The 12964-nt window shown below is 35.1% G+C and overlaps 1 protein-coding gene across 4 annotated transcripts in view; it reads left to right on the top strand.

Moving 5' to 3' along the window:
* Positions 1-12964, top strand: part of VAV3 (vav guanine nucleotide exchange factor 3) — a 181062-nt gene that overhangs the window by 117978 nt on the left and 50120 nt on the right. For 3 of the 4 annotated variants that reach the window (XM_087930281.1, XM_026700429.2, XM_087930283.1), the window contains exons 17-18: positions 1617-1714; positions 8650-8672. In XM_087930281.1, coding sequence (XP_087786407.1) covers positions 1617-1714; positions 8650-8672 — 121 coding nt within the window. Of the gene's footprint in view, positions 1-1616; positions 1715-5987; positions 6009-8585; positions 8673-12964 lie in introns of all 4 variants that reach the window. The other variant, XM_087930284.1, reaches the window with a different exon arrangement.

Below are 12964 nucleotides of genomic sequence, written 5' to 3'. Positions count from 1 at the left end.
TTTCTCATTTCAGTTTTAAGTTAAACTAGCATTCTGTTGGCATGCTCATTGAATGAACCATAATCTTTCATTTCAGTCTGTATTACTCCCAAGTCTTCCAAATAAATTCTTTTTATGGATTTCATTACAACCAGAAAAATAGACATAATTGTCCATGAAAAGATTTTTGTCACTTAAATATAGTAAATGTTATTTAGTGAATTTATTATAAACACAACACAGACTCTTGAAATAAAACCATTTAATACATTGAAGTATTTTTCACACAATCCAGAAGTGGGATATTCCAAAAAGCCTGTAAAAATTGTTATTGAATAATTTCTTTCCCCTTCATTGCCCCTGAAAGATTAACTATATTTTTAAAAATACAAATATTTGTATTGAAATATGTTCTTGGATACTGAAGATAATTAAACCATATAAATGTGATTAATAAATAAGTAAATAAATGGGATGATTTTGTGCTTCTCCATGGAAACAAAATAATAGATCTAACTACTAATTTTTTGGTAAAGTGTAATTTCTACTAGTAGCTGTTGTGGTGCTTTCTAAGTTCATTGCTTTTAAACTCATAAATGCTGCTTTTCAAATTGACCTTACACAAAGAATTATTTTCCACTAAGGCCATTGAAAGCTAAGAGGTTTTTTTAAATACAAATGCTACAGGTTATTATTCATATGCTACATTCTTTATTTGAGTCCAGAAAGATTCTAGTAGTTGAATATTGTGTATTAAAAAACAGTACTGATTAAAAAAAAATACTCAGCATTGAATTTAATTTAATTCTTTCTTGAGAGAAATATACCTTTACAAATCTGGGATTGCAGAATAGCTATACTATAAAAAAAGCAGGCAAAACAAAATATTGAAATAGTAAGAAGGTGTAATTAAGCATGGTTTAATTTGACTAGAAGAAAAATAGTACATCCTTGTCTATCATATAAGATTACTTGAAAAATGTCCTATATTTTCCTACAAAATACATGCTGTAAAATAGAAACTCCTACAAAAACTATATCTACAGTATGGTGTGCATATGACCCCAACGTTTTTAAACATGAAGCAACATATAATATTGTAAACATACATATTATACAGTTGTGTTATGCCATAATGTGTGAAGACACCAGTGCAATAGTCATGAGCTCTGAACATATAGCAGCAATAAACTTCACTGAGCAATATGTCACGCAAGCAGTCTCTGCATAGTCATCACATTTATTGTGATTACACATCTCTCTCTTTCTCTTGGCATTAAAAGTAACAGATATCATCAAGAATCTGAGGCTGCCACTCCCAACATCCCAGAACTTTGTCTCAGCATCAAGTCCAGGATTTGATCAACACAAAAACCAGATATACAGAGCAGAAAAAAAGTTTTGGAATGATCACGCTATGGTGGATTGTTGACCTTCCAAAAATGTAGCTGCTTAAATAACCAATGTCCATTAGATTTGCAAAAACAAACAAAAAACATTGCTGGTTATTGATATTTAGGGATTTATTACTATATAAGCATCTGCATTCTTGTCACACATATTAAACTGCTTCATATTTTAATGGTTGTTACATTATTCTAGATGTCTTCTGATTTCCATACTATTTTATATTTCAGGGGAACATTTTATCAAGGCTACTTATGTTCGAAGTGTGGGGCTGGAGTCCACAAAGAATGTTTGGGAAGACTCGACAATTGCAGGGTTAATTTAGTTGGTGAGCCATTTGCATTGTTTGGAATTCTATTTTAATTAGGTCATAAATTTGCCAGGTTTAATTAAGACTTAATTTCCCTTAAGTTGTGTTCATTGTATTTTTGTGTTAATATATATTTATAAATACTGCTATAATTGCTTTTTGGAAATCAGTATCTTTTGCAATTTACGTGAAGTAAAAGAGCTTTAAGAGCCACTGGAAAAATGTAAGGAGCTTCCCAGAATCATATAAATTAGATCTAGGTATCTGATAGAACTTCCTATACTTCCCAGATTACAGCTCCTCCTTTCTGATCTCCCCTGCAGCACTAGCACTGAAGAAATTTTGGAGGGGATCACTGTTGAGAGTGGTCAATGTGATGATTCAGAAGTTTACTTGGAGGAATTTATAAATTGGAGAAGGCAACCGTTAATTATAGCTTATAATCACATCATAGAGGCAGTCTGGTCTAGTGCAGAGGTCTCTAAACTTGGCAACTTTAAGACTTGTGGACTTCAGCTCCCAGAATTCTCCAGCCAGCTATTCTGGGAGTTGAAGCCCACAAGTCTTAAAGTTGCCAAGTTTGGGGACCCCTGGTCTAGTGATAAAGGCACCAGGCTAGAAAGCAGGAGACCATAATTTTTCTGTTTTTTCTCTGAGGACGTTTCACTTCACATCCAAGAAGATTCTTCAGCTCAGAGCAGAAAGACCAGTTAGTTGCCTCTTGAAAAAGCACCTTTGGGACAACCATGACCTGGATGACTGAGAATTTCCATAGATAGGAGACCATGAGTTCTGGTCCCACCTTATATATGAAAGTCAGCTAGGTGACTTTCGCAGCCAGTCATAGACTCTCAGCTCAACCCACCTCTCAGGTTTGTTGTTGCGGGGAAGTTGGAAGAGGAAGGTATGTTGGGTATGCTCACCTCCTTGAGTTACGCTCACCTCCTTGAGTTATTCTTGTCACACATATTGAACTGCTTCATATTTTAATGGTTGTTAAAAATAATAAAAGCAGGATACAGATTTTAAAAAAATCATCTACTTCCAAAACACTAGATTCTAGGCATGACAGTGGAAGAGGCAGAAAGCAATTATATCCTTTATGCCTTTATTTAATCTTCTCAAAAGCATCCGTTTGACTATCAAAGGAACATAAATGCTGGTGTAGATACTTCACTGTTCACAACATTATGTGGAGGCCATTTGAGCAAGCTTTTATTTTTCATCCAGATTACTGAAGCCAAACATGACAATTTAGATTTTTCACAAAGCCCTTCCAGCAGGTATACAGAATAATAGATCAACCTGTCTTCAGTTCCTAATTTGATCGTTTAAATAGGGCAGTTTTCTAAATTTAGAAAATCAGGTCAGAACTTTTAAGTAAATTGGAGAAGAACATCCTGCATCTTTGATGTTGTAATATGATAATTTATTCATTAATCCATAAAGTTGTCTGCATGTGATCTTTGCCTCCGGCAGTTGAATAGAAATCATTTAATTATTTCACCCATGATAGGACTTGAGAGAAAATCTGCAAACTTTTGTGACCAATTGGTGAGGCAAATCACAGGACTGTACATTTTAATGTTGTGAAAGATAACAAAGGATAAGTAGTAGGAGCATGAAAAATCTTTCCCAAAATGACAGGCTTTATACCTATCTGCTTTTTGCATAACTATTTGAGAAAAAGAAGCTATGCCATGCTTCCATAGCTGATGCTCCTGTTTGGTAATTGCTAGTTAATAATACTGATTTATTTTCCAGACTTGTATTGCTGTCTTGCAGATAATTTAGCAAGCAGGCAGATACTTGCATTTCATTATTTTAAAATAATTGGTTAATGCTCAAAATATAACTCAGAGATCAGCGGTGGGAGTCAAATTTTTTTACTACCGGTTCTGTGGGCATGGCTTGGTGGATGTGGCAGGGGAAGGATGCTGTAAAATCTCCAGTCAGAGGTGGCATTTGCCAGTTCTCCGAATTACTCAAAATTTCTGCTACCAGTTCTCCAGAACTGGTCAGAACCTGCTGAATACCACCTCTGACAGAGATAGTGAAATGCTACAGCTATCAAAACAGACATTTTGGTGATGAGACTGAAACACCACCACCCTATTCTCTGCATTATGTTTCCCCAAACAGAGTCATGCTTTCTGTCATCCATCTGTGCATGTGCGTGTGATCCCTCCCGCATTGCACATCTCTGTGCATGCATACGTGACTCCCCCACATGTGCTGTGTGTCTCTGCACATGCGTGCATGTCTCCTGTGCACCCCCCCCACATATGCGCGCCAGATACCCGACAATCAGCTGTCGGGTGGCAGCACGCGCACTTGCGCAGTGGGGCTCTTCCAGGCGAGCTCTCGCATGCTGGCAGAAGTGGCTCAGTGTTCCACTTCAGGCACGCGTGCCATAGGTTCACCAACACAGGAATAGAGTCTCCTGTTTGTGCAGGGTTTGGACTAGAAGACCTCCAGTGTCCCTTCCAACTGGTTATTCTAGTAATTGATTTGAAAGGAAGTTGCAAGTTTGCTGTGATTTAAGTTTTATTGCCAAACCTTTAGATGGTGAAAAAGTTTACTAGTAATCTACTATCTAATACATTTCTGTTTTGATTGTCTGCTTGTTGGACCCTTTCCCGAAAAAAGTAGCTTGATCTCCTAACAGTGATTATTATTTTATAAATATAAATGACATAACTGCCTGCAAAAGGGAAGTTAAAAAAATCTTAATTATCACTGTTTAATCACACCTGTGTTCTGTTTTAGCAAGGTAGTTTTTGGTTTTCTTCCAGAAAAACATTTATATAAGCATAGAAGTCAGCAGGTCTGAAGACTGTATAGGGTGTGACTGTGAATATTTTTTTAAGTTAATGGAATTAAAGTGAATGGCAACACCTGGACACCTTCCCTGAGCATAGCTTAGACCTGATTGCCTAAATTCTACCTTGTTAAAATTTAACCTTGTAAAGTCCTTACTATATTAGATCAATGGTAACTGCAGTTAATTTAATTGGAAACGGAATAGTAATTATGCTATAAAAAAAGGAACTAACGGTCCCAGTGGAAAATATTATACCAATCCCTTTGCCTTGTTTTCAAAGAATATTTAACAAAAAAGTGGAAAAACACTCAGCTCTTTTGATTTTTAGGGTATTATGCAAAGGTAAATTTGAATTTTTCCAGCAGACAGATGTAACTTCTCATAATTTCTTATGAGTGTGCACATACATTGCATTTAGATTTTACATATTTAGGTGTTTTTTTTGCGTTTAAGTTTTACATTTTAGGTATTTTTTAAAGCAGAAGTCAGCAGCTTTTTCATGTGGAACAATACATAAAAATACAATTTGAAAAATGCTATGGATACCAAACAAAGAAAAAAATAATAAAATAGAAAAGGAACATATCCAGCATACCGTTTGTTTTTAGAGTAAACAAACAATATGTGAAGTGCAAACATGATATAAAGAGGTGGTAAGCAAAAGAAATTCAAGGTGTGAGGTAAGAAAATAAAGGAAAAGGCAATTTAATTAAATCTAATTTACACAAACTCTATTTGCTCTATCCGTTCACACCCATGCTTCTCAAATTTAGCAACTTTAAGATGTGTGGACTTCAACTCCCAGAATTAGCTGGGGAATTCTGGGAGTTGAAGTCCACAGATCAGAAAAGTTGCCAAGGTTAGGAAACACTGTTCCACATCTTTCTATCCTTGAAAACCATCTTTGTTTCCAATGTGTCCCTCTGACAATTCAATGTCTTTTTGTTTTTAAAGAATCTGTTTTTCAGGATCCCAAGAACTCTATTTGACCATAAATTTCTCAGTCTTCATATATTCTATCCTCTCTCTTTAATTCTGTGAGACCAAACCAAGATACTCATTCAGCGCCTCACCCCTCAACATAATGATAACCTCATTTGTTTTGTATCCTCTCTTCTTGATCCTATGTTGTTTTGTTTTACCACATGCACTTTAGTTTCCTATTTCCACAGCATTCAGTGTTTTTTTATATTTCTCCTGATATGCCCCAATTCTCAATTCTTTATAATGGAAAGGAGCAAAAGCATTAAAAGCCACTTTGACTTTTTGGATAAACATTCATTTCTCACAAGAGACTACAGATAGTCCTCAACTTAGGATCATAATGGAGCCTGTCCATCACAGCTGTAATTTGTAATAGTCATAAAGCAAGTCAGTCAGATGACCAACTCAGTTTTGTGTCCTTTGCTTTGAAAGCTGCAGTTGTTAAATTCAATCATGTGACCATGCCCTCCCCCGGACTGGCAGAAATTTGAGTTTGGATCGTTAGTAGTCCCAAGGTAGTTCATTGTAACTTTGAATGGTTGCTAAGTGACTTGTTTAAGTCAAGGACTACTGTACTGACTTCCCATTATCAGCATTTGTATGAATTCACCTTCCTCCCTCTATTTCCCTGTTTTTAGTAAAACAAAGTACATAAATTCATTCACTTGCTCTAATTTTCCCCTCTACTTATGCATAATATGTGTACTCCAGTTTGCCAATGCCTTTGTAAGATGCAATGAAGTGTATGGATCTGAAAATGAATATACCATGTTAGCAACTGTTTATTGAAAATCAGTTTGATTCTCAACAGCATGGGAAAAGCCCACTTTAAAAAAAAACATGCAAGACTGTTGACTCCCCACTTTTGATTCTCGTATATTTCTAATCAGAATATCCCTCTTTAACTATAAATTAATTACATCCAAAAGTTTTTAAGAAAGTGAGGTTTGTGTGAACCTTGTGTTTATATATATTGCATTATGGTTCTGAGCTTGATTGAAATTTTTTGACTCCTAGACACTCAACTCATCAGCTTATGCTGACAGTTCCTACAGCCTGCTCATGAGGAACAGCTGTCTGGAGTGCAAATGGGCGATCCCACAATCTCACCTTTATCTGGAAAGATTGTGCTGACTAGAATTCACTATCTGGCTGCTCATCTCTGCCTTTTAATGCCATCCCATCTGCTTCAGGGACTGTAGTCTGCCATAAGTCCTTACTAGAGACTCTACTGCCTTTCTAACTCTTGACTTCAAACATTTCAACTGTTTGTGGAGTGGTCCATAGCCAACCTGAGTACAATAGTTTCGGTAATATATGTACAGCAAAGAACTGTGCTGCATGCTAGGCTACATATATTTTGTTTCATTGACTTCATAAGAAGATACTGTAGTGAATTTTGTCACATACAATTCTCTTCCTGTAGACATAAGAACAATTTTTCATACATCAGTGGTGGGATGCAGCAACAAGATTTGTAGGTTCTTAAAACCATTTTGCATAATAGTTTATTTGGGGTTGTTTTTTCAGTTGTGCAATGGAGAGGAGAAATTCCTGGATAACTGCCTAAAATGAAACAATCCTAGCATGTGCATTACAACATCTCTCTCATCAAATTAGTAGAATCATATTTCATTTCATGAGAAGCTAATCAAATAAAATAGAGGGCAAGTCCACTCATGTCTTGAATTGTGTGTTGCTTTGAGTGCATATTAGCATGTTCTAATTTGAAGTTTGTTGCTCATAAGCCATTTTATGATGCATATATAATTCAGCTCTCTTTTGTTTTTTCACTTATTCTTACGGTATATGCTTTCTTGTGAAGTAAACCAGTTTTACTATAGTATAATAGGGCTAATGTTTTCTAAAAAAGGAGAGAGCTAGGCACCATTTCATGATCTATTAAGAGCTTGATTATTTTTACTTGGTAATATTAATTGGGATTGTTTTCATTTTGATTTTATAAGAAATATTTGCAAATGTGAACTTTGTATTTTGTTTTGTGGTTCCTCTACATTTTTAATATTGCATTTCAGAATATATCATGCAGAACTCTGCCTGTTCTGTTTTCTTTTAAAAAAATAATCTGCAATATTTTAATTCCAGTAGCTTCCTTTTGATTATCTATCCCCAAAGCTATCAACAGTGACTAGTTCATACATACATATCTATCACATGATTTCTTATTGATTCAAAATTTGATGATTCAAAATGAATGTAGTGAACTGGCTCAGATTAAAACAAACAGTGGCTAGGATATAAAAAATCCTTTCTGGATCAGAATTACGACTGGAGGATCTCGGCAATAACTAATCCTTTCTTCCCCCATATCAAATCAGGATTCCATTAGAGGAGAACTATAATTTAATAAATGCAATGAGTGTTCTTGAATGTTCAAAGCTCATCCAACTGGTTTGTGGATCTAGATTACTATTTTTGAAGTTAAAAGAAGAAATCTGAACATTCTCTTTATAGGACAAGTTTCGTAATGTCTCATTCACATGTGCCAATCACTTATTGAAGCTACTGTCTAAGTGATTGTCATATATGTTTGGATCAGTCCAAAGCTCTTTCAATATTTGGCTTAAGACAGACTAGGATTTGGTATGTTTTGTCTATCTGAGAAATGTGCACAAAATATATGCACATTATGTAATGAAAAAGCTCTTACGTCACAATGAGATATCAATATAATAAAATGCAATAATAATACTAGATATATAATCCGTTCTGGATAAAGTTTTTGGGGGAGAAGAAATTGCAATTGCTCTGTGCTAAAGTCTGGATTCAAATCACTGTATACTTTTAAAACTAGTCAATCTTCACCTCTATAAATTTCTGTAGATTTCAGAGTGTTTCAGAGATTTTAGGCAATCTATTGGTTCAGAAAGCTATGTGTCATGGAGTTAAGCATAAACCCAACGCTTTTTATAGCTGTTCAGTGCTGCCTGACTTGAGCCAATAAAAGTAAACACAATTGCAAAATAACTAGCTGAGCCTCGGGGCCGTTGGAGCATAAAACAGGTTATCAGCTAGCAAAACAAAGTCATTCTGTGTACTCTCACTGTATCCCTGAGCTAGGGATTACTGTTGTACAGTGTGAACGTTCTTTCACTGACCATGCCAATTTTTACATTTGTTTCAGAGCATGGAACCCTGAAACATGAGGTAAGTGTGCCTTTCTTTTTAAAGACTTGATGTAGTATTTGTTATGGACATGATCAAAATGCTTTTTCATATCTGTCTTTTAGCTCTGACAGGAGGTAAGAAGTCTTTTTTTAAAGTCTATATGATTTCTGAAGGAACTTTGTGTTTGCACACCTTGCATAGTGCTAGATTAAAAAGAGAAGCAAAGGATCGAACTGCTGAAAATGAAGCACTGTTAAATTCTATTGATTTCAAGGTGTATAGTAATTAAATGCATAACTCTGCGGTTGAAATCCTGCATGTTCTTTATCCATTTTGGATCATGCTTTAACAAGTATGCAGGATTTGCATAATTTTCTTCAAACTTTTTCAGCGTACCGGAGATTAACAGAAAACACATAGCAAGAAAAAACAAAGTAAATTCACAAGTAAGGGCTAGTCCATGATGCAGCAAGAGAGTTACGTGGTCTAAATTTCCAAGATATATTTATATAGAATTTAATGAATGATTACAATCATCTGCCATTCTCAATTGGTGTGCGATAAATTGAGCAGCAAAATGCTGGTTTTATAAAGCTGTCTAAGAATTGCTTAGCAAATGTAAACATTGTGACTGAATGATCATGGTAAGTGACATTTGTTCTATGAGAAGTTAATTTCAGGACAATGGATCAATTGGAGAGTTTATGAAAAGAAGCTACCGTGGTTATTGTTAAAGTGTGTGGGGACTATAGTACGTTAATTGTGTGGTTTCCTTTTGAATATAGCTCTAAAGTATAAGAATCTGAATTAACTGGGAACACTGAAAAGACAAGCAGGGCTAGATTACTTAACCATTCTTTCTTCTTTTTTAATCTTGCTTTCATTAAGAACAACATGTATACTTTTTGAAGTGTGCTTCATTCACTTGTAGAAAGAACTTTGGAATTGTAATGTTAAGTCTTGGTTTCAAAAAACAGATCTCTATCAAGCATTGTTCGCTTTAAACTCTGCAGTGAATTGGCAACTATTAAGAATTGACCATTAATCTGAGAGCAAATTAAACTTGTTCATAGTACGATGTTTTTCCCCCTCTTTGGGGGAATTAATTTGTGTTTGCTTTGCATACTATTCTGTTTGCAGCCATGTTATTCATAAGAGGAAACCACTGATAGATAATTTCAGCATAGCTGAAATTGCATTAATGATAAAATTGCTGTACAGGTAGCATATTCTGGAATCAGAATGATTAGAAATTGGAAAGCTTTGAGGGAGTATCAAATTAATCATTCACCAATGATGAAGGGTAGGACAACCTGTGTATATTTGGCACTAGAGCACATATTTTGCAGCTACCTATTCAGTATTACAATTGCAAAGTGAATTTCAGGAAATGATGACATTAATGGGCCTAAATTGTAACTTTCTGATTCCTGTTAGAAGTAATAATTGCTTAGTAAACCATCTCAGTCTAAGGTTAAGGGCACGAATATAAGACTACAGTGTATTTCTTGGGAAAATATATAATATCAAATTTAAAAGTCGTTGGCAGGGAGAAATTGAGTACAATATATTTGTAGTATATGTTTGAACTTACTTTCTTTATGACATTTCAAGCATTTGGCAAGGAAATTAAGGCTGTTCATTTTTCTTTTTGTTGGAGCATCCCAGCACCTCAAATACATGTATGGCAAGCTCCAGGGTAGCACACAGTTAATTATGTTTTTTAAAAAGTTTTTTTTTTCTAAAAAGTGTCTCTAAACTTTAACTGTCTATTTTCAACTGAAAGGTTTGTGGATTGATTTTAAAATGAGCTCAAAAATGAAGGAAATTAAAATATGCAGAGTATTTCTTTTTTAAACTCTGTTTTTAGACAACTGAAAGTGTGGTCTAAAAGTGGAGTGACATGTGGTCCATGAAGTTCTTGAATGAATTTTTTTTATGCCCAGTCTTACTTGGGTCACTAGAAAAAAAAAGGCAACCTTTTAATTTTAATTGGATTCGATTTACATGTATTCTTAAGTAATGAAATTAAACATTAAAATTAAATGCAGTTCATATGACTACCCAGTAGTAGAAATTAGTTTTGTTCAATACTTGAAGTTATCTGGGAAGTGTGCAGCTCTGAGCGGAATGAAGGCAGGTTTTAAAAGGTGTTTTGGAACATCTATTTTCTTCCATCCAATCTTAATATGGAGATTATGAACGATTTTTTCTAATACTGTGTCTTCTCAGTAACTTACCTTATGTACCATGCAAATAATAAGGATCCCCAATTTCAACAGTCTTTTAGATTTCTTAAACATGAAAGATAAATCACCTTTATTATAACTGTATTTTTCAAAAGTGCTCTGTTCTTTTATGTAGTTAGAATGTTTTGTAAATGAAAATGATAGCTTTTGAATCTCTGCTTTTAAGAGGAAGCTGTGTATGTTTTAGGAAATCAAACACATTTTGGAAGGATCACAGTCATGCAAGAAAGTTACCTATATAGAATAATTGATATTTCCTCTATTTTTCATTTATCTTCTCCGAAAAAAAAAATATATATATATCCTGTTTTTTAATATTGTTTTTTGTTCTCTAAATATTACCCTGGGCAGATATTGCCACTTCCTCTTTGTGTCTGTTCTTCCCCATAAAACCAAACATTTTTCATATGTTCCTTCCAACTACAGTACTACATCATTACTACATACTCATTACTGCAGTGACTTTTTAATATGCTAAATCCTCTTTTATGGCGAAAACATGTTCTTGATAGAAAGTGAACTTTGTAATTGATGTTCAAACGTTTTACACACATTCAAACATTAACTATACTAACATACATATACATTTCAGAAACAATTGATATTTTTGTGTAGTTTTGTATGATAAAGCTTGTACTATTGCATGGTAGGATGAAATGATACTGCTTCAGATAGCACGATGGAGGCAGAATGGGACAACTTGCTGCAGCCAACTCGCCATGCTCAACTCTCCACATCCAACTCACTGCGGCAAACTCGCCATGCTCAACTCACTGTGAAACAACTCGCCATGGCCAACTCGCTGTGGGACAATTTAACAATTCAATTTAATTATTTAAAATAAATAATACATTATTTTAATTTTTGTCTTTCATATTTAATTCTGTCCCTCCTTTGACATCCTTTCTTTAATGATTCTATCCCATTCTTTGATATTAGTGTAACTCTTGTCCCATAGCAAGTTGTCCTGCAGTGAATTGGCCACGGCAAGTTGTCCCATGGCAAGCTGTTCTGCAGCCAGTTACCTGTGGCAAGTTGCCTATGGTGAGTTGCTTGTGATGAGTTGGCCACAGCGGATTGCCATAGACCACTATGGAGAAGGCTAATAAACAATGGCAGAAATGGATGGTTTGAATGGGGCAGCAAAGCTTTTACAAAATGGATCCTAATATGGTAGGGGTGGTGCAACAGTGTTTTTGAATTCTGTTCCAGGCATACCTTTCCCATCAGTCAGTTAGAAGTTGATGCTGCAACTTTAATACTAAACTTTGATTAGTAAAATTCATAAACAGTCCGAAGACATTTCTTTTACAGGGCATAGTATCAGCTCAGAAACAGCTCTAGATCTGGTTTAAAGTTCACTGAGTGGGTGTTTTGGGCATCTGAGATGATGAGCTTTAGTGTTCACTTGCAGTTCTTCTCTGTAGGATTTTTTAAAGAACATATCTGTCCTTTCCAGGCACTTCACCAACATGCAATCAAGGGATAAATGCTCAGTTGCAAATTGTTCAAAGGGTATCGTTTCAATTTCAGAGTTTGCAAGAAATTTTAAATGTAGGACAAATGGTAGCTTTGCAGACAAGGAAAGTCACGTTGCAGTGACTCAGAAGTTCTTGCAAACAACTGTATGCATGAAACATTAGGAATGTACAGGCCTTCAAGGGCGTGTTTCACTTCAACAAAGAAGAAAATACAGCACACCTGAAACTGTTTCATGAAACATCATGTCCTTTTGCAGCTAAGAGTGAAGCAAATGGCTGCATTGCTTCATTTCACTCCACTTGGATGTTCTTCACAGCCTCCTACAGCTTCCTGCATTTGCATTAGTGAGATGAATTGTACCACTTGTAGCAGAATCAGTGCTGCCTCTGCAGACCAAAACACCATGAACTGAAAATGTGAATGTGGAGAACATTAGCAACTCTTTTTTAATTCCTTTGTTTTGTAGAATGAAGGAAATAATGAAGGAGATATATACTGATTCAACTTTTTTTTTTACATGTTCTTTTTGGTTATCTGAAATTACGTGAATTAACATGAGTTCTGGTCATGTATTTAGCATTTTGCGGTCAGCAGAATTGA

The sequence above is a fragment of the Pseudonaja textilis genome, chromosome 3 (assembly GCF_049901715.1).
Source record: "Pseudonaja textilis isolate UNSWEBS1 chromosome 3, rPseTex1.2, whole genome shotgun sequence".
NCBI classification, from domain to species: domain Eukaryota; kingdom Metazoa; phylum Chordata; class Lepidosauria; order Squamata; family Elapidae; genus Pseudonaja; species Pseudonaja textilis.
The sequence above is the reverse complement of the archived record's forward strand: the minus strand, read 5'-3'. Positions and strand labels throughout refer to the sequence as shown.